We start from the raw sequence: 22,555 nt of genomic DNA on the forward strand, positions 1-22,555 counted from the left end.
CAAATGGACAAGTATTGTCCTGTTGTTGGAGTCCTGTCATGGGCCACTGACTCCCTAGAAAAAAGTTGAGGTTCATGCATAATTGAAAAGCATCTCATACTAATTTTAGTTGGGTTTTTCTTGTGAATGTTTATTTTGGGTGGTCAGAAGAACCTGGGTTCTTATTCATAAGCAACATAAAACTATATATGTAAATGTGATGGAAATCAAAACTACCCATTTGTTTCACTTTATAATCCATTTAGTAAAGTCAGACAGGAGAGGAGAAAAAAACACACAGGAAAAAGGAGGGAGGGAGACTGGAAAGGAGAACAAGAGAAAGAGATGAAGGGGAAGGAAGAGAGAGGAGTGCTATAGGAAAGAGAATGGAGACAGGGAGCAGAGCCTTTGTAGGGGCGAGCTATGTGGGGGCAGAGTCCTGCCAACCACCTCACGATACAGACAGTAAACACTCAGCCTGAACCACCAGAGACCGGGCAGCTGCTCCTGCAGAGAGGGCCCTCAGGTATGGTCCAGGTCACCCAAGTGTTTCATCGAAGATGCACACGTGAGCTAGTCAGGAAGCGACCTCGGCCACAAAAGTCATCTGAGCAGAGCTGGGCCTGGTGTCCACCAAGAGCAAGCATCAGCAGGCTAAAGAAGGGGCCACCAGTCTTTCCAGCACCCACTCAAATCTGAGGCTCACCCGCTTTTTATAGACCCAGTCTCATTCCTATTAGGCTCTCGGCCTGTGGGCCTTTACTGTTTGCGTAGTAATAAGTAGTAACAACAACAACAACAGTCATAATTTGTGGAGTAGCTATTCTGACCCAGACATGTGGTGCTTTATGCAAATTATCTCATTTAATGCTACAAAAGCCCTGCAAAGAGAAAGATGCAATTTTATTCCCATTTTGTAGAAAACCCTGAATTTCAGAGACGTGAAGCAACTTACCAACTTATTCATGTTGGTAGCTCCCATGGCAGAGGCAGAGTTCAGGCTCAGGCCTGCCTAACTCCAGAGTTAGGAAGACCCCGGGCCTTTCTATCCACTCCCCAACATCCCCGACATACAGTCGTGTGGCACTGGCATAGTGAGGAGGATGACCTTCACGTCCCCCGTAAGTAGAACATGCCTTTCTGGGGATGTTTTCCTGCCATGTTCGCTGCCCCAGTGGAAGGCAGCATGGTGGGGTGGAGGATGCAGAAGCACGTCTGGGAGATAACTGGGGACTCTCTTCTCAGTGAAGAACTGGAGACTGTTTTAAATTTCCATTAGGCAAGGCCAGCTCCTTGTGTCCCCTGCCCCTGACTGACCACCCAATGCGAGGCACAGGCCTTGGTTGGAGTAGGGGTGAGGGGATGGCTGGACATTTCTAGGTGGTCACTCAGAAAAACTTTTCTTATTTTTTTTTCAGACTGTAAATATACTGTTCACGAACGCTGTGTATCCAAAAACATTCCTGGATGTGTCAAAACATACTCAAAAACGAAAAGGGGCGGCGAGGTTGGTGACACCTATTGCCTTGTTCTACCGCATGCTGCATCCTGGGCAACATGTCCATCACTACAGATTCCTGGGCAGGAAGGGGCTTTGGGAGCTTTATCCAGTCTCTTCTCTGCCTCAAGAACCACCCTTAAACCATCCCGTTCATCCATCAAACCATTCAGCATCTGCCTGGTGCCCACTGTGTGCCAAGCACTGTGCTAGGGGGTACACAGGTTAGAAGACAGTCCCCAGCCTGCTGGAGAACTGTGTAGTCTAGTGGGAGAGACGGACGTGTAAGCAAATTTCAAAGTAGTGAGATACGTGATGACAATAGGGCTATATGGGACATACAGTTGAGGCACCAAGGAGGAGGCCAGGGAAGGTTTCACAAAGGAGGTGGCATTTGAGTTGTGTCTTGAACCCAAATCAGGAGGACATCACAAGGCATCGAGAAGGAGAAGGCACCCCAGGCAGAAGGAGCCTTGTGTGCAAAGGCATGGAGACACGGCTTATCCTGGGATCTGTACTTAGTTTGGTGTGACTGGGACGGAAGATGCTTCAAGGGAAGTGGCAGGAGCTGTGCTCCAAAAGTGGTGAGATGCAGCCTAGGAAGATCTTGTGAGGCCAGCTGAGGAGTTGGGAAGGAGTTTCCTATGCACCTAAGGGGCCACTGAAGAGCACATGGAGAGATGATTGGGTTTGAGAATTAGGTTAATTGCTCTGATCATAATGCAGGAGAGAGATCAGAAGGGGAAAAATCTCTTCCAACAGTTCAGACAAGAGGTTGTGCTGCATTGAGGGCCCCACTGCAGTGGGGTCTGCACTCACCCGCTATGCTCTCATACATCCACAGCAGCACAGTGATGGCTGTGTCTGTGCTGGGTGTCCCTCCGCCATGCCGAGTGTTGAGTATTTTGACTGTCCCATTGGCTAAGGTAGAGGATACAAAGGGAAAGTTTGAGAGATAACTTGGAGGTAGCACTATCAGGACTTGGTGTTGGGGATATAGGGGATGAGAGAGTGGAAGAGGTCGGGAATGGCTTTCAAGTTTCTAACTTGGCCATTTGGTGGTGCCACTCAGAAAGTCTGGAAATAGACTCTCCTTAGACTTCTCAGGAGAAGGGCACTCTGAGTTCCTGCAGAGGGAAGATTCCATTGAATCCGAGTCAGGAGATGGTTAGCAGGTGGGAGTGATATCCAGCCCTCCCTAAAAGGACTCCAAGAGAGAAGGGCACCTCCAAGGACACCCATGCATGCCCCATGAGACACTGCATGGCCTTTTGTTTACTCCTTCTGCACCAGGCCCATACACACACCTTTCCATGTCCATGCCTTTCACCAGGACTCACGGTGTAGCTCCTGGGCTCAGGCCCTAAGCCATTTGGAACAGAGGAAAGCCACTGAGGGGCCAGGAGGGCACATACCCGACCTTCTGTGTCTCCAGGGGCAAGTCAAGTCCTTCACCATCTCTTCCCATCCCAGAAGAGGATGGAGAAGGCAATGTAGTGTCGGGAGACAACCGTGGGCTTGGAGTCAGAAGACCTGGCAATGAGTCCCTGCTTCACCACTTACCAGCCTTGGAACCTAGGGCCGGTCGCTTAACTTCTCTGAAGCCTCATTTTTTTTTCTCTGCAGAATGGAAGTAACAGTAATAATCTCATAGCAAATTCAATGTGACCATCTAGATGACAAATTTATTAGCAAACTGGGTCCTTTATACCCTTTGGGGGTGCATGGCAGAAGGTGAGAAGCTTCAAAATAAATGTGACATATCTTCTAGAGCAACAATTTTATCAAAAACCTTTTGGGGGGAGGACATAGTAACTTAATTGATAAGTAATTTAAAACTTTTATTTAATACAAACATGGATGGTATCATACAAATATTCCATGTGTTTTTAATATTGTGCTTGTAGTTGGCACTTCAGGCTATGCCCCAACATTTCCCCAGAGTCCATATCTACTTCCTTCTGCTGCTGTTTTGTGGAAAACTTTAAGAAGTTCTGTAGAATTCCTGGAGTAGATAACTGAGGGCTTAGGCTCCCAGAATTTGGTCCTGGGTCACTTTGGTTGCGCTTACACACACACACTTTCCCACCTGCTTCCCAAGTTTCTGGGCTGCCCTGGTGGCATTTCCTGGCCAGGGAGCAGGTACAACCAGCTCTCCGGGAAACAGATGTGAAAGCCACTGGCTACTGACTCACGCTAATTTCGTTGGACGTTTTCTCCAACTTCCTTCTAGAATGCTTCTTCTCGACCTTGGCTGCACATTATAATCAATCAGCCTGCTTTAAAACGTACTAATGATGGGTCCCATCCCCAGAGACTCTAATTTGTTTGGTCTGGAGGGAGGGCTGGGCATGAGGACTTCTAGAAGCTCCCTGGTGGTTCTAATGGGCAGCTAAGGCTGAGAGCCTATAGAAGACGGGAGGGGGAGGGGAGTTATCCATCAGTGGGCACCTCCAAAGGGCCAGGACTATGCCAAGGAAGCCCTTCCAAGTGTGCTATCTCATTTAATCCTCCCAGCAAACTCAGAGGTGAAGCTTATTATGCCAATTTCTACAGACGAGGGACCTGAGACTCAGAGAGGTCCAGGAACTGGCCAAAGGTCACCCTGCTGCAAAGTGGAAGATCAATGACTCCAACCAGTTTTGTCTGCAGCCCAAGCCCTCTGGTGTTTCCCTGCATCGCGCTGCCTTCCAGAAGAGGGCGCACACAAGCATGTCACTGTGCAAGGAGTTCTGCAAGGCAGACAGATGGTCTGCCAGACAAGTTGCTGCTCAGAGGCTTGCCTGCCAGGGTGAAGGAGCTATTCAAAGCACAAGCAAGGTGGTTTTTCATCTACCTTGATTAGCGTGATGGTGATTAGGCAGGGAGGAACCACATCGGTGCAGTTCGGGAAGGCAGCCCGGCCTCCAATAAATGCATTCACTAAAGAGGAAGCCACCCCCTCTGGCCTCCCGCTTCCTCTGCTCCCCCAGACCCTTGTCCTCAGGCCCAGGGCCGGGGCGTGGTTCTGCAGCCTTCCCTGCTATCCTTCCCTTCCCTCCTGCAGGTGATGCAGCACGCGTGGGTGGAAGGGAACTCCTCCGTCAAGTGTGACCGGTGCCACAAAAGTATCAAGTGCTACCAGAGTGTCACTGCGCGGCACTGCGTGTGGTGCCGGATGACGGTGGGTTGGTGCCCCGGGTGGCGCTGCTTCTTGTCAGTGTGGTTATTTGCTCAAGCTACGGCCAGGGAGCAGTGGCCGTCCCACAAGAGGGCGTAAGCAGAGCCAGGGGAGCAAGGCTGTGGGGCCTAGAGCCCCCATTCAATGCCCTAAATCTAACAGTGCCTTCAGTGAATCACCAAGCTGCCCAGAAAGAGGGCAGCCCCACAAAGGGTAGCAAGGGCTGCTTAAGAAGAAGCTGGCCAATCACAGCCTATGTGGCCAGGCAGCTGTGAACAGCAGGCGGGACCATTAACGTGCTCCTTCTGGGTGTCATCTGGGGCCGGGGGCACTGACAGAGTGCGAGTGGAATTAGACACCAGAATCCCTGCTCCTCAAGACATCAAAGGAAGGCACACTCCTTACAGCTGCCCCACTGTCTGGGCCAGAGGCCTGCACCTGCTGCTGCCAGCAACAGCAAACGTCCACATCGGCTCTGGATACCTGGAGCTGCCCGACCCCCTGGCCAAAGCAAACTCAGTGCCGTGTCTTGTCCCCTTGACAAGGTATCAGCCTCAAAAAGGACGTGTCTCCAAATCAGACTGCAGAACTCTTAGAATATAGAGGTTGAGTCATGGGGTTTACTTCCAGTCTCTTATGTTTATTCAACAAGATCTCCTTCCTTCCAGAGTCTCAGAGCCTGGGGAGCAAATACCCAAGGGGGGCTCTGGAATCCACATGGGGGTGCCACGCTGAAGGGTCGTAGGCCTGCTCCAGCAGTCATGGGCAGCACTTGGTCTCCTTTTTCCTTTCTCCTCTGCCCATGGCAGACTTGGCAACCCTGACCACACCACACGCACACACACACACACACGTATTCACACTCACACTTGGCTGTACTGCCAAAGCCAGAAGTGCATCAGGATTTCGGGGAGCACCAGACAGCTTGCCTCCCCAGCAAACCTCTAAACCCTCATACTTGACATCTCCTTGATCACTTTCACTCACTCTCATCTTTACTGTTTCCTCCAGTTTCACCGCAAATGTGAATTATCAACGTTGTGTGATGGCGGGGAACTCAGAGACCATATTTTGCTGCCCACCTCGATATGCCCCATCACCCGGGTAAGTGCTGCTGCCCCGCCAGGCCTCTGGCTTCCCTGGTTCACATTTCAGATGTAGGCAGCATGCAGACATTCACCTCCCTCCAAGGGCTTCCTCGACAACTCTTGGGGTTTGTGTTTTCAGTACAAGTTTAAAAGAGGTCAGTGTCACACCCATCAGATTGTAAGAGAAAACTCCTCTGACTAAACTGGTTCCAACTGCGGGCCACCCAGAATGCTCTGAACTGGCCCATCAAGGAAAGCACGTTCAATCTAAGCACCTTGCAGGCAGCACACAGCTGGAGGAGCCTCAATCACCACCTGTGCGTGGCTAGGCCTCCCAGGACCCCCTTTTCCCTGTCAACCTCCCTACTATGTCTAAACATGGACCTCCCTCTGCCTTGAGGATTTCCACCGGGGTCTCTCAGCCCTCTTTGGAAACGAAAGCAGCAAAATTAAACTCTGTTTATCCCCATCTGAAACGTTCTCTGTCTCCTGTGTTGAAGACTCTTCTTTCAAACCAAGTATCAAACACTTGAACTGTTCCCTTCCCATCTTAAAGATGTTGCTGAGTCTCATTGATTCCTCACATCTCACCCTGGAGTTGACCAGCTACTTTATTAAAAACCAAAGAAAAACTACTACTTTGGAAAACTGGTGGCAGTATTTACTAAGTTGGAAATACACAAACTCTATGACCCAACGAGTCCCCTCCTGTGGATCTATCTGAGAAATACGAGCATTTATTCCACCAAAAGACATGTACAAGAATGCTCGTATCAACTTTATTCATAACAGTCAAAAACTAAAGACAAGCTAAATGGGCCATTGACAGAATAGATAAATACGTTGAGGCATATTCATAGAATGGAATATTACATTGCAATGGGAAAGAACTATGCTGAGATGCTAAAACATGGATAATCTCAAAGGTATAACGCTGAACAAAAGAAGCTAGACTCAAAAAAAGACATGCTGTATAATTCCATTTGTACGAAATTCAAAAGCCAGGCAAAACCAACATGGAATCAGGAGTCACAATAGAGTGATGCCTGAAGAGGCAGTAGTTACAAGGGCATGTATATATATGTATGCCGAAATTCATATAGCTGTAGACTTAGATTTCAGTATTTTACTATATGTAAAATAAACCTCAATAAAATAAATAATAAACATTGAAAAATGAGCAAACGAAAGAGGACAGACAAAACTAAGAAAATGACTTAATATCACATCATTTAGATAGTGCTGAGCAAGGAAGCCAGATCTAAGACCTGGCTCCTCTGAGCTCAAGCTTCGAAATCAACAAAGTAGATTTCTGCCAATTTCACTGCTTCCTCTCCCTGCCTCCCTTCCCATGTCTCCAAGTTCAAGTCAGAGCAAGCGATGACAGAGGCCTGGAGAGGCCAAGAGAAACCCATAGGGGAGCATTTCTTTTCTAGGTACAATGCCCCACTTTGAAAATCTCCCCACACTGTACTAGTTTTCTCTTTCTTTCTACTAAACATTTGTTTTTCTTCTGATCTCTTTTTTTATATTAGGGAATTTTTTTTTTCAAAAGGTGCTTGTCTTTCCTCTCTTCTCACAGGACAGGCAAGGTGGGAAGTCTGATGGCAGCATGTCGGCCAAGGGTGAACTGGTGATGCAGGTACCTCAGCAAGCCCCGAGTCTGATCGCTCATTCTAAGTTGGCCTAAGGCTATGGAGGGAAGGACAAGGTTGGGTTCTAGAGAAACATATCTCAACATTTGATCGATTATATCACACAGGAGGACACTTTATTTCCAGCCCCTGGGATTACCTTTGACCACCACACTAGGCAAGTGGTGAGAAGGGAGGTTGATTGATCCCATTGCTGGCTAAATTGGCTTTATCACCTTTTTAGGAACAAGTTACATAAACCTTCAATATGCACACCTCCTAAATAATAACAAGAGTGTGGCCTAAAAATAGACAGTGGGTTTTCCAAGACTGCCAAGCTGTCTCCAGAATGTGATTTGCCAAAACAAAGCTAACCAGATCCAAAAGTTCTTCTTCATCCTTAAATGTATATTTAAGAGCTCATTTTTCACTTGGGTTCACCAATGAACGTCTTCTCTTTGTACATTCCACAAAGTTCCAGGGAATGCAGGAAAGGCAGCCTGCCGAAGTACAAAGAAAACCAGAAAAGGAAATAGAAACTAAAGCCTCCTTTTCTGCCTCTGAGCCTTAAGTTTCCTTGTTTGAAAAAGGGGCATAGCAATGCCTGCACTGCCCACCTCCCAGAGATGCTCTAAGATTAAATGAGAACATGCAGATTAGCATGTTTTGAAAATTAAGACTTAAGCAATAATGATGGGGGAATCTTAATATGTGGGAAAGCTCCAGACACCTAGAAGGGCGGAAAACCAGGTGGAGCAGACACATACACACACACACACACACACACACACACACATACACACACACACAGACACACAGTGCAGGCATACCAGTTGTTTACAGCTGGCATCCATCTGGTTATCCTGCATTTGTTCAGATTGGCAGTGCCCATGCTGTACAAGTTGTTAAATATTTTTAATGTCACCTCCAGTGGTAAAGAATTACTCCTCAGGCTCCAAGATCTTTCTGGGTGTCACACAAGTAGTCACCTAGGTAGATAAGAAAATTCTTAAAAATCGTAAAGAATGCTGCTGTCCATTTCAAAGAACATGGCACTGTGTTGGCTGAATTTTTAGTTTGATATCTAGAAAAATAGACATGAGATATTGAATATAGAGCAGAGCCACGTCTCCATATCCATCTGTCCTTCAGCTGAATCCGCAAGTATATTGAGTACCCACTCTTGTATCTGGTGTTGTGGGGTCCTTGGTAGGACGGTTATACACATACGCACTATGCTCCCGAGGCATTTAAAATCCAGTTGATACTTTGAGACATTTACCTAAGAAAATAAAAAATATATATATATACAAATGAACAACAGCAAAAGAAACCCAGATGATATTACGTGCTTCAAGGGCAATAGTTTTCATTGCAATAATCAAGGGAAACTTCACAGAGGAACGAGCTGTTAAATTGGGCCCTGAGAGTGAGAAGTTTTTTTAAGAGATTGCAAAGAAGGAAGTAGGCATTTCAGGGCATCGAAGAGGAGAAGAAACCAGTGTGAGCAGACTCACGGGGTGGGAATGCAGGAGACACACTCACTAGAGAGTAAGAGCCAGGCTTGGCTGGATCTGCAGTTAGGGTGAGAGTAATTAAGAGGTAGAATGGGGCTACGCTGAAAGACCTTGGGTGCCAGGTGAGATTTGGAGTTGATCCTCTGGGCAACAAGGTGTGGTTAAGGTTTTTGAGCTGGAGTAGCATGACTAATGTGTTCTCCTGGGAAGGAACTCCATAGGGGCAGCGCACAGAACTTACCTGAGGTGGGAGAGGCCTGAGCAGTGTGGGTACTGCTGCCAGAGATAAAGGAACATCCCAAGGAAAGAACTGATGGGACGGGGTCTTCCCTGGATGACTGGATGAACACAAATAGGACCTTTAACAGAAACAGGGAGCCAGGAGACAGGACCAGTTTTATGGAGAAAGAAAATAGGTCAGGTTTGGGGCATGTTGGGTTTGCACTGATGGTGAGACATCTGGTTGAAGGTACCCACTGGACAATGAGAACTGTGGAAGCAGGGCTCAGGGGAAAAATTAGGGCTGGAAAGGTGGGTTTGGAAGATGCCAGGGTGCAAGTGATAGTTAAATCCATGAGTGTTATTTTATTTATGTGTATGACAAGATGGGTATACCTTCTAAGATTATATTCAATTGTATCCCTCACAAAATATAATCTTGTGCTGTGGTCACAATGCCACACCATTGTTGAATGATTCTAAGCTATGGTGCCATTGCCCCATCTCTGGTCCTGATCGCAAACTCTTGTCGCCATTAACACTACTTGAAGGCCACTCAAGCTGGAGACACTCAGTTGCTTAACTCCTGAGAAAACTCAGCCAATGGACAGAGACCTATCACCCACCACCTCTCCTCCACATCTGAAACTGCTGCCCATCCACTTCTCCCCACAGCTGTCATAGCATCAACTCTCATCTCATTCCCCCTATTGGCTGAAACAGAGCTAATTTCATTTTTTTTTACTTTTTAAGTATAAGATCATCCCCACCCCGGGTACTCACCCCCTGCTGGTCTTGGTGAACCCCAAGAGTGGAGGGAGACAAGGAGAAAGGTATGTTCTCTTCTTTTTCAAAGTAGAGAAGCTGGGACAGCCTCCCTCAGGTCCTTTTTTCCCACAGTCTCTGTAACAGAGTGGACTGTGGATTCAAACCTGGGTTCAAATCCCAGCCCTACCACTTACCACTTGATGACCTGGTTCAAGTGACTTAACATCCCTGTGCTATGGTTTTCTCCTCTGTAAAATGGAGATGATAATAATTTCTCATCTCATAGGGTTGTTGTGAGGATTAAAATAGACACAGTGCTTAGCCTAGGGCCTGTCACATGAGCCATTATTATGGCTCCCAGAGTGAGACCAAATTCTGAGATGCTTGTTTCCTTCCTAGCCTCCCAAGTCTTTTCTTAATTTAAGAGATGTGGCAGGACTCACCTGATTGGGACCTTCTGGCCTATCTAACCTCTGAGAAAGCAGGGCACCTGCCTCATTAGTGAAGGAAATACTCAGTTTGCTGGAAGCACTAAGAGAGTAGGAGGAGAGAGGGAGAATGGGCAAAGCAGCCCTGCCTTCCAGTCCTGTTCAGCTCTGGGGGAATAAACAGATGGCATGCTGATCTGGAATCCAGGTTAAAAAAATAATAAGTAGGGTGTGAGCAAGAACTATGAGAACCTCCACCCAGTCCAAGGGGCAGAGCGCCCATCCTGAATTGACCTGATTAGTCTCGAGCTGGAGCCTTGAAACCAAGCCTAGATGTGGCCACTGCCCCAGCCCTCCTCTGCCCCAACCCTACCTCCTGAGTTTCCTTCTGATCCCAGGATTTGGGGTTCCTTTCCATAGATGGTCCCTTGATGCCTTTGTATAGCCGACAAAGAGCAGCATTGCTCTACCTAGAACATACAGAACATTTGGAAGCAAGTCTCCATGAAGGAAAAAGCTTTAGCAGAATGGAAGTTCTGTTCTCTGGGTTTCTCTGCCATGTCCTCTCTGTAAGGGGTGATACTCCTGGGGTTGAGGGCTAGAGTCTCGGATGGTGGGGAGGCCTTGAACCAGATGGGAGGGTGTGGGTGATGCCGGCTGAACCTGGGACTTCAGGGTCTGTAGAGCCTGTATTCAGTTTTCTCCCCTCTCGTGTTTAAATGGACCGGCATTCCCAACCATCAATGGGCTCCAGAGATGTCTGCCCTACTGTGACTTCTCACGATGACATTCTCCTTCTCTGTCTCTCTCTCTCTCTTTCTTTTTTTTCCATAGAATTCTTCGGAAATTCCACTATCTGCTCAACCCCAAACAAGTTTTCAACCTGGAAAATGGGGGGCCTACTCCAGGGTATGGAGATACAATCTTTACTTCTTGTTTCTCCCCTCCCCCTTTAAGCTCTGAAAAAAGATACCTTTTTTGTCTCTTTCATCTGTGGATTTGTCTTTCCTCCCATTTTACTACTTTTGTCTTCTTTTCTTCACATCTACTTTTCCTTCCTCCTGGAGATACTCAGATACACCCGTATGGCTAACTCTGGGAAGTAGCCTCCCATACTTTATCCCAGAAAAAGTTGTTGATTTTATAAGAGGGGAAAACCACATATGCTATTCATTTGATTGACAGGAAGGGTGGGTGGGTAAATTATTTTAACTTATTTTCAAGGCTATGTTAGCTGGTATCTTCATACTGAATCATCAGGGAGGAGCAAAGAGTTTTCTTATCACTGCCAGTCAGTTCTGCTGCATGTTCTGTTTTGGGGGCATTTTAGGATCAAGACAATTGGTTATTCAATGAAATCACTTTTTTTTCGATTAACCAATTCAGAGGTTGTTAAGCTCCCCCTGGCTCTTCTCCTCCTGTCATTTGCCTATTGGCTGTTTCACCACTCGTTAGCAAAGGGTTGAAGAGAGGGAGAGCAATGAGAGGAGACAAGGCAGCCCCTTTGCAGCTGGACTGAAGGCCTAGTGGGAGGAGCTGGTCCTCGTGTTAGTGGCTAACATGATGAGCTGCAGGTCCCTGTAATCAGAGGCCCCTCTAGCATCTGGGCTGGAAATCACCCAAAGACTGAGCTTCTTACCAGACAGAGCCAGTGCACTAGAGACATCTGCTGGCCAGCCCTGAGGCTGTCTTGGTGCCAGGTCCTCAGATATGTGCACGCTGGGCTGGGCTTTCCAGCACACAGCCGCTTTGCCCAACATCCTAACCCACACTTCTACTCTGGGTTCAGCAAGACCCTCAGAGGGACTGGAGTAAGGACTCTAAAAAGGGAATTTGTTCCTGTCCTTGGCTGTTTGACACGAAGCCATTATTTATGGTAGTGGTCGTGCAAGACCCAGTTAAAAGGAGAAAGAAACATGGGTGCTGATTCAGCCTCTCTGCCACGATTTACCTGTAAAACTAACTTCAAAACAGAGCCCACCTATACCGCTGTGGGTGCTACCACTGTCACCATGATTCCCAAGTCCTGCTCTATTGTGATTTGAGACTGAGCAGCAGCCCACAAACACCTTTTCCAGCCCACTCTTTTCTAGGGCATTTTGATACTTGCATGCAGTGCTCTAGTTTAACATTATCTATCCTAAATTTTTGCCCTGGGTGGCTACTTCAAGGGCTGCTGTGCCTGAGTATCTTGACGTAAGTGTAGCTGAGCAGAGCCTCCATTCAGAACTCACTGCCTGTAGGACAGCAGAGCTCTGCAAGAGGAGGGGAGAGAGAGAGTGTTAATCTGCCTGCACAGGCATCAGTGACTCAGTAAGCACCAGGGGGTCTTCTCAGACCCCAGGCTGGGCAAGAGGAAATATTGAGCTTCAGCTTCCCAAGTCCCAGCCCAACGTGTCCACAGGTCACATTTGTTCTAAAGCAGAGGTTTTTAACCTTTGTGTGCCAGGAATGCACTTGGCGATCTGATGAAGCCTATGGACCCCGTCTCAGAATAATATTTCTCAATGCATAAGATGAAATATAGAGGATTACCAGGGAAGCTCACTGTATTGAAAAAACAGCTATCAAAATATTAAAAAACAAATTTGTGATATGGGAATATATGTAATTTACTAACACATTATATAGCAAATTCAGAGGCAGGTCTAATAACTATTGTAAATTGAAAGCAACGATGAGCATAAATGATAGCAGGAGATATCTGCCACAACTGTAATAAAACGCTAAAATACCTGTGATTTCAACTGCTCGCAAAGTCATGGGTATTGTTAATACCTCTGTGATTTGTTGCCTACCTTCATGGTTGAAGGAAATGCTACATTTCAGTTAGAGCTTAGGGAAGATAATGTAACATTTTCTTCTCCAAGTTCATAGCCCTCTGGATTCTATCCACAGACCCCTTGGAGGGTCACAGACCCCAGGTTAAGAGCCCTGCACTAAAGGGTTAAGGCCCCCGAGGGGAGATGGTGCCCAGCCCACTGGGTCTGGACCCACAGGAGAGCGGGATGAAGATCCAGTTAGTTCAGTGCATGTGACGTAAAGGGGATGTTGTAAGGACAGAGCAGGCAGGAGAGCCAAAGGAGAGTCAAAATGTTGGGAGTTAGTTGTATTGGGACCAAAATAAGCAAACTATGGATTCCTCTGCACAAATAATAGAGAATTTCTAGAAAACCATTTTCTGTGTTGAATGTGAGTCAGATTCTCCTTATACTAGGATGCTCCCTGGGATTCACACTCACTGGCATTGCTTCATAAGTTCTGGCTTCAGAACATTGTAACCCTTTCAATCCCAAAAAGAATCAAAGTCAAAACATCCTCTCAGGGAAGGGGTGGAGGGTGGGGAGCTCTGACTTGGGAGTGTCCAAGGTCAGCCACAACCTAGTAAATGGGACTGTTTGGCCTTTCTTCTCCTTCCCAGACTGAACTTTTTCCGTGATACTCCAGACTTCCGTGTTTTGGCCTGTGGAGGTGATGGGACAGTTGGCTGGATTTTGGATTGCATTGGTAAGAATGGGCTGGGATGGCCTTTTTTTCATTTATAGTGAGTATATTTAAAGTCAGAGGAAGGTGATAAAAAAGAAAGAGAAATGGAGCCATGTCTTGTTCATCCTTGTTTCTACTCCCAGACAAATGCTTGACTAAATATCTACTTTGGGTGGAAAAAAGGAAAGAAAGAAGACAATGGAAGGATTCGCGCAGGTACAGATCTAACAGTTTAGTTTTAGGCCTTGCCTCAAAGACATCTCACACGGCCAGAGTTTGGGCAGTGGCAGGAGGCCAGATTGGGGGGTTGCGGTGGAGGAGGAGCCTCCAGGCATATCCAGGGTGGTAGATAAAGGCCAGAGAACTAAGCACAGATGCATAGCCCAGGGCAAATCACCTTGAGATGAACCCTTGGAGCCTGAGCCCAGAAAGCACATCTAGAAAGTGCAGATCAGTGTAAGCAAAGAAAGGCCATATTGGGCTGTGTCCAGGATGCCTCGGTCAAAAAGGCAGTGGGGAGGGCCCAGGTTGGGACTTAGGAGGCCTGGGTTTTAGTCCAGCTCTACCTGGATCTGTGGGTCCTTGGACACATCATCCCCAGTAAATGATGGAGGCTGACTCTGAAATTCTGGATGGGGGGTATATTTAAGATCTAGCCCTGGAGAACCCAGAAAACACAGGGATGTGGAACATAAGGACAGGAAAGGCAAGAGCTGTCATCAAAGTCAGAGTCTGGATCCAGACGAGCCCAGGGCTGCTTTGGTCTTTCCGTCATTCATTCCACAAATACTCCATGTGCCACACTCTCCTTGAGGCACAGGCATTGCAGCAGTGAACAAACACACAAAAATCGCACCCTCATAGAGCTTCTCTCTAGAGGAAGGAGACAGGAAATAAAGAAATAAGCAAAATATTCAGTATGTCAGAAAGTGATGAAAATATAGCAGGGAAGGGGCAGAGGGAGCTCAGTGGTGGGGCGGGAGTTGCAATCTAAACCGAGTGGTCAGGGAAGACCTTGCAGGGCAGATGACCTTTGGATGGAGTCCTGGAGGAGGGGAGAGCCAGGCGGATTGCTGAGGGAAGAGCAGTTCAGGCAGAAAGAACAGCAAATACAAAGGCCTTCAGGGGGAGGAGACCTGGCTGCGGAAGGCAGCAGGAAGGCTGCAGAGCGTGCTGGGAAGTGAGGGAGGCAGGGGATGAAGCAGAGATAATGCAGGGCCAGGCCACTAGGACTTGTAGGACTTTATATGGAATACGGCTTTCACACTCGGAGAGTCCCAAGATGCTGGATGGTTTCAAGCAAAGAAGGGACACAACAGATTATGAATAAAGGGCAGAAACAGAGAGACCAGTTAGGAGGCTCCTGCAGTGAGCCTCAAGTGAGAGGTGACGGTGGCTTGGACCACAGGAGAAACACAGGAGGTGTGAGAAGTAGTCGGATTCTGGATCTCTTTTGAAGGCGGAGCCAACAAAATTTGCTGACAGAGTGGATGTGGGAGATGAGGGGAAGTGGGGAGTCCAGGATGGGTCAGAATAGACCCTGAACAGGGCAGAGAAGGCTGGGTCTCCAGGGTCCTAAGCAGACCACCTGGAGGGGTGGACCAGCGCCCCGGCACACCTGCCGCCTTCTGCTCCCCCACAGGCGCTCTGGTTTCCATGGACACAGCCCTGCCAAGCAGCCACCCACGCTCTCCTGTCACCTCGGGCTCTGGAGTTGTTTGTGGGAGGAGGGTAGCGTCCTCTGGGAGCTGAGGAAGGAAAAGCTGATCAGCAGAGGGTGGATGGCTGCAGGACTGGGAGCTGCTCTCATGGTTCCCTCTCCATCATGAAGAAGAAAGTAGGCTTTGGTGAAAAGTTTTATAAAATTTATCTACAGAGGACACAGGTGATAGAAGCTGCTCAAAACAGAAAGAAAGAAAGAAGGTCACGTGTGATTGTCTGCTATGACAGATTAGTGGCCCAAAGAGAAAAAATAGTGGTAAAAGGAATAATTGCAAAATGTTCATTCATTCATTCAAGAAATATCGAAGCACTTGTCCAGCATTCTCTGCCACCCATTTTGATCCCCTCTCCGTTCTCCCCCTACAGCCAGAGTGGTCTTCCCTGAATGTCAATGCGTTCATGATGTGCATAAAGCACATCAGTGGCTTCACATTATTTTTAAGATAATGACAAAAATCATTCAAATAATCTACAGGGCTCTGGGTGGCCTAGCAGCTGCCCACCCTTCCAGCCTTATTTCCTACCTCCATCCCTGTCTCTCTAGACTCCAGCCACCCAGTCCCTCTCTCAGACCCTTGAATGTACCAGTCTCCCTTCAACCACAGGGCCTTTGCACAAGTTGTTCCTCCTGTCTGGCCTTTGCTTGGTCAGTTTCTACTTCAGATCTCAGCCAAAGTGTGGCTTCCTCAGGGGAACCTTCCCTGACATACCCTCCAGCCTCAGTCACCTCATTATAGGACCACACTCCTTTCCTTTCCAGTAGGAATTTGAAATTATGCCTCATTTAAATGAAGACTTCATTAATATTTGTCTCTCCCTCTTCACTATAGGAACGATGAGAGCCTGAGCCACAGCTTTTTTGCCTGTTATTAGAGCCACAGCAGCTAACACAGCATCTGGCACATAGTAGGCCTTCAGTAAATACATGTGGAGATCCTGTGGTGAATGAGATATAGTTTCCCCGGCGAGTTTACAGTACACTCAGGGAACAAATAATTAGTCAATTACAAGAGTGTGCTGAGAGCATCCCTGGTGCTAAAGAAACACTCTGGAGAGGCACCTGGTCCAGACTAGGGCAACCAGGGAGGGCTTCCCAGAGGCGGCATCTGAACTGAGCAACAGATAGCTTGTGATTTAAGCACTGAAAACACTTCAGCGTGGTTGACATGTTGAGTGGGAGGTAGGACGTGAGAAGGATGAGGCTAGAGAGAAAGGCAGAGCCTGGACCCTAAAGGGCCTAGTATGCCATGCTAAAGGGTGATGGGAACCACAACAGAAGGGAAAGCAGTGGGCTAATATGATTGGGCTAGTGGTTCAAGGATTGCCCTCCTTGGTGGAAGTGCGGAGGACACACTAGGTAGGGGGTGGACTGGAGGCTGAAAGGGCAGAGAGGAGGCTGTTGCAGTAATACCAGTGGGAAGGAATCATGTCATACCTGCACTCAGGCGTCGCCATGGGGATGGAGAGAAGAGATTGTTTGGAGATCTAGTAAGGAGACAGCACATGGAAATTGATGGGTGAATGGATGCGGGGTGAGGGGAGAGCAAACCTAGGATGACAGCCAGGTGTCTAGACTTAACACCATGAGGATGGTTGACCTGCTGACATGGGGGCCACAGAAGAAGGAGCAGGCCTAAGGAAACAAGGGCTTCCCAGGCAAAGGGCACAGCATGTACAAAAGCAAGGAGGCATAAACACAGGCTCCAATTCTAACATGTAGAGTTGGAACGATGAGAGAGTCCGTTGCTTTGCTCTGTCTTCCATTTCAACCCTCCTGGTGCTAATCTCAGCCCTGGGTCTTGCCTGAGCTCAGCCACTTCTGGCATGAGTCAGACAACCTGGGGGACCTATGAACTCCCATTTTGCTGGGGCAGCCCTAGCACGAGCCTCACGCAGGATGCTGATTCCCGCATTACCCTGCCCTCTGCACTCCCCAGTTACATTGCTCACATTCCTCCGGCACCGAGTGTGCTGAGGTTTATGTAAATGGCGCCCCCTGGAGCCCATTGGATGCCTGTGCCTCCTTCAGCTTCCCCGGCTCAGCCAAGATGCTGCTGTAGATCTGTAGCCAGATTAAAACATACAAATTCTGTTGTGCTTTCTCTGATGGTTCAATCTGATGCTCCTTCACAACTAGCTGTCAGATAAGATTAGGAATTTGCAAGTCTGGGAGGTGCTGGAAGTGGCAAACTGGTACCTGGGTGCCAGATAACACCTGGAGGTTTTGCTTGTTAGACACAATGTTATTTTTAAATCTTTGAATCTGAATGACTTTAGGTGAGGCACGTTCAGTTTTCCAAATGGCCCACCATCCTCTGCTATCTCAGACCCACCTGTTTTACTATCTGTGCACCTGCCTAGCCCCTAAAGAAAGGAGGAGCATGAACTTGGAGGTGTAGAGATCTGGATTTGGATCCTGACTCTGAAATTACTTTCCCTCTATGAACCTCTGTTTCTTCATCGATGAGGACAGTGATAATAGCCTGCAGGTTTGGTCTGAGGGATAAATGTAATAACTGCTGGTTATCATTAAGGATCAAAACCGTGCAAACTAATGTTTTGAGGTATATGCTGTCACCCCAAAGGAAAGAATTAGGATGAAATGAGGATAAAGAGGTGTAAGCTACAAGGAGACAGATTTTGCTCAATAGGAAAGAATCCTTTGTAGTGGTTACACTGCAGACGGAAAAGATGGCTTTAGGAAGTAGTGTGTTCTCCATCATAGGAGTTATTCAAACAAAGAATGCTTTGGAGTGGTTCAAGCATCAGATCAGGGATAACTAGATAACCCAAACATTCTTTAATCCCATGGCATATGGTTCTCTCTTCTTCTGCATGGTTTGCAGATAAGGCCAACTGCGCAAAGCATCCACCAGTGGCTGTCCTGCCTCTCGGAACAGGAAATGACCTGGCCCGCTGTCTCCGCTGGGGAGGAGGTGAGTCTGCATGTGAGTGGCACAACCCTGGGGACAAGCACTGCAATCTATAGGGATGCTCTGCAGAGCTAGGCTGAACTTCCCTTTTAGGGATCACGTTCCACAGAGTCAATATCTACTCCATGACTGTTTCCCTGCCCTCCATTGCATGCCAAGGCCTGTGCTTACCCCTCTCTATATTTATGATCATCTTGAAACTATCAGCTTAGCACTTGCCTCCCCCAGTTGAACATAGTCAACTTTAGGGTACAGTCTCATTTGTCTCCTCCCCACTGCTCATCCCAGTAGGGGCCCATGTAGGTGATTTCTGCATGAAATTCCCTCTCTCCAAATTACTGATCTTCTTCTGAATGAAGACTCAGGATGCAGACCAAAAAGCCACATCACCAGCTACTAGGGACATCCAGATCATCCTAGGCCCCCATGGCCATGGGCCTTCATTTTGAAATTCCCCTAAGGGGGAACACAGAGTGGTAATCAGCTTACAGGACAATGGGCAGTAGCTAAGGAGAACTGTGCCAACTGCAACAGCCCCCGTGGAGCTGGGCATGCTCTAGCGAGCGGGCAATTTCAGGTCAGCATGGAATGGACAGATCGGTCTGGCAGGCAGAACTGGGGTAGGACCCCAGATGGCTGATCAACTCAGAGAATGACTCAAGACTGGGAAGGACACTGGTCAGTGTTCAGAGATCGATATGTGCTTGGTGGGCAGGGGCAGAGCAAGCAGGAGCCAGCCCTAGAAGGAAGTCAGTAGGCATGGAAAGAGCTGCCAGGGTCCTCAGCCACACACTGAAGCTAGGAAAGAGCCCTCTGTTCAAGAGGGACAGGCAGAGAGTGGCCCCACGCTCTGGGCATCTAGGCAACCTAGCGAAACACAAATTTCTTGCAGGAAAACCAGGCCTGTGCTCTCAAGGCCCTCAGCTACATAGTTGCTACCATTGCTATAGTGTGAGGCATCCCCTAGGGAGCTGGCCAAAGCCTTGACAACATGAAAATACTCTTCAAGCCTACCCCAAAGGTAAGCAGGAACCTGGAAGTGTTATTTGAAAGAAAAGACTGTCTCTCTCATTAACCTCCCATCCCTTAACGTTTCACTTTCTATCTTAGTTTCCTATTGCTACATAACAATTTATCGTAAATGTAGAGGCTTAAAACATCCATTTATTAGCTCACAGTCCTGTAGGTCAGAAATCCTGGAATGGCGTGACCGGATTTTCTGCTTGGGGCCTCACAGGCTGGAATCTGGGTGCCGGACAGGCTGTGCTCCTCCCTCATGGCTGTAGGGGAAGAATATGCTTCTAAGTTTATTCACGTTGTTGGCTGAATTCAGTTCTTAGTGATTGTAGGACTGAGGCCCCTGTTTCCTTGCTGTTTGTCAGCCAGGACCACTCTCAGATCCTAGAGGCCGCCCACATTCCTTGCCAGATGGATCCCTCCATCGTCAAAGCCCGCCACAGAGAATCTCCCTCACATCGAATCCCTCTCAAGCTTCTGCTCTATTTCTTAAGGAAAAGCTCAGTCCTTTCTAAGGACTCACCTGATTAGGTCAGATCCACCCAGAATAATCTCTCTTTCTTAAAGTCACCTGTGCCATATAATATACCTAATCATGATGGTGACCATCCCATCTTGTTCACAGATCCTGGGGGGGTTGCAGGGTGTATACACCGGGGTCAGGAATCGTGGGGACCATCTTAAAATCCTGCCTACCACACTATCCATCTCCAGCATGGCAATGACATGGTTCTGCAACAGATCCTTTCCTCCCCCACGTGCAGCTTCCCAACCACCCAGTCCACCAGTTCTCTAAGGGCTTGCTTCAGCTACACAGGCCTGCCCATCTTTGGCCAACACTCACTCCTACCCCTGCTACTCTGGCTTCCAAATCTCTCCAACTTCCTTCTAATTACTCCGTATTGTCCTCTCTTTCTCCGCGGCTCAGGGAACCTAAGCGTCTCTGGCCCACAGACACACTGGGGAGTCTCCTGGTCACAGATGCCCATGGAGTTCCCTGCCCTGACAGCTACCTATGCATCAGCAACAACTTAGCCTTCCTGCTCTGGGGGCAAATGCAATGCTGTGCTCCACAGGTTACGAAGGGGGCAGCCTGACAAAAATCCTGAAGGACATCGAGCAGAGTGCCTTGGTGATGCTGGACCGCTGGCACCTGGAAGTCATCCCCAGAGAGGAGGTGGAGAATGGGGACCAGGTCCCATACAACATCATGAACAATTATTTCTCCATTGGTGTGGTGAGTTGGCCAGCGATTGCCTTTCTGCCTAGAAGAGAAATGCCTGGGTGGGCCGGAAGGGTTCTAGTCTTCCATTGTCCCCTCTGGGTCCCTACTCTTTACCTGTCCTGACTGCCCCCAGCCTTGACTTGGGTCCACGCATCTTTGCATGTGGCCTGGGCGGGGACACCACGATTGCACCAAGCTGCCATCCTGGATTATGGAGGAAATTCTTTCCCCTATAATTTTAACTAACACAAGAAAAGACAGGACATTTTTCAAAAGACATATTTACCCTTTGGATAATTTGAAGCAGTTAAAGAAAAGCAATGCCAAGAAATAACCAAGTCAGGAGGAGACTCTCATGTGAGCTTCCGGAGTTGGGAATTGTGATCCTCCAGGGAGGACCGTGTGGTCCCCAGCTGGCTCAGCTGGCTTAGCTCTCAGAATTCCTTCTCTTCTGTTCTTTCCCCTCATCTCATCCTCATTCCCTACACTCCAAGTGCTCATAAATCTCTGGGCGATGCTGGCCCCTCGGGCTGAGCTCAGTCTCCTCCTTGGTGCTCCCATAGCCCTCTGTGCTCACCCCATCAGTGCACTCTCTGCATTAGATTGAAGGGATTGGTTTAATGTGCCTGTCTCACCCCTGCTCCCAGAATACACACACACACACACACACACACACACAGTGTAAGGATGGTGCCACGCTCCTCTTTCTTCTCACAGCCCCCAGCACATCTAGTGCTGCTCAGTTAGTTTGTTTCGCTGAACTCAGCTTCTGTCCAAAGAGGATAGGGTGTACCCTGCTTCCCAAACTGTTGGAGACAAGATGAGGGAGAAAAAGAATAGATCATTTCCATAAGTAGAGCTGGGGTTTGGGAGAGAGGTACAACAAAGACACTAGCATTTATTGAGCACCTACTGTATGCTCTCCACTGTGCCAGACTTGATATATTCTGGTCCTCACAGCAATTCTGCAGGTATCGTTGTCCCCACTATCCCCATTTTACAGATGGGACCTCAGGACACTTGACTAGTAAGGGGGAGAACTAGCACACGCACACTGTGCCTTACTCTGAAGCCAGGTTCTTTCCTCTGTTTCCCTGTCTGGGGAATTTTGCTGCCCAGTTTCATATACATGTGAGTCCTTCCAGATAAAGACTGTGCGAACCCTGCACTCCTCAACCATCTTCGCCTGTGCCTCTTCTGAAAATTTTGGTGGTTTAAAAAAAGGAAAGAGAAGGAGAAATGATAGGTGGCTTGAGGGAAGAGCAGGTTTAAGGAAAGGGTTTGTTTTTTAATAAGAAGACTAAAAGGAGAACCATGGAAGAGGAAAGGATTAATAATAATAGTACCATATATTTACAAGATTTAAAATTTACCATATTTACAGGTGTTTTGATTCTTACAGCTACACTGAAGGGCTGTAGTATCAGCTCCATTTTATAGGCGAGGAAACAGTGAGATTAAGGGGTTTGGCTCCATTTTCCGACTCCTAATCCAGTGCTCTTTTTCTATTAATAAAACAGAAGAGAGAGGCCTTGCTGGACCGTGATCAGGTTCTGAGAAGATGGACTGGACTGAGAGCAAATTCAGGGGTCTCTGTGCCCGGATATGGTGTATCTTCTCAGCAACCCTGGCCTCAGTCGGGGGAGCCTCTTTCCCAGGCTTCTTACAGCTTCTCTGCCCCCAGTGACCTAGGCAGACCCCTCCCTCCTCTTCTTGGCTCTATGGCCTCTCTCCTTTTTGGGCCACCTGCTCAGGGTCTGCTTCACCCAACAGGAACATGCAGCCTTCAGCTCCTGCAAATCAGATATGATCGACAGTCTGGCGTTCAAGGGGTTTCTGGAGCATGGGCTTCTCTTTATTGTAGTTCTACAAAAACTCGTG

General features: G+C 48.0%; 1 protein-coding gene across 1 annotated transcript in view; it reads left to right on the forward strand.

The window, feature by feature from the left end:
- Positions 1 to 22,555, forward strand: part of DGKG (diacylglycerol kinase gamma) — a 156,441-nt gene that overhangs the window by 41,391 nt on the left and 92,495 nt on the right. The window contains exons 10-18 of the mRNA XM_087439893.1: positions 1,398 to 1,486; positions 4,524 to 4,640; positions 5,649 to 5,741; positions 7,308 to 7,367; positions 9,849 to 9,928; positions 11,126 to 11,200; positions 13,713 to 13,798; positions 18,346 to 18,435; positions 20,526 to 20,686. Of these exons, the coding sequence (XP_087296019.1) occupies positions 1,398 to 1,486; positions 4,524 to 4,640; positions 5,649 to 5,741; positions 7,308 to 7,367; positions 9,849 to 9,928; positions 11,126 to 11,200; positions 13,713 to 13,798; positions 18,346 to 18,435; positions 20,526 to 20,686 (851 nt within the window). The remainder of the gene's footprint in view (positions 1 to 1,397; positions 1,487 to 4,523; positions 4,641 to 5,648; positions 5,742 to 7,307; positions 7,368 to 9,848; positions 9,929 to 11,125; positions 11,201 to 13,712; positions 13,799 to 18,345; positions 18,436 to 20,525; positions 20,687 to 22,555) is intronic.

Source organism: Ceratotherium simum, chromosome 15 (assembly GCF_057802395.1).
Source record: "Ceratotherium simum simum isolate JZ-2026a chromosome 15, ASM5780239v1, whole genome shotgun sequence".
NCBI classification, from domain to species: Eukaryota; Metazoa; Chordata; class Mammalia; order Perissodactyla; family Rhinocerotidae; genus Ceratotherium; species Ceratotherium simum.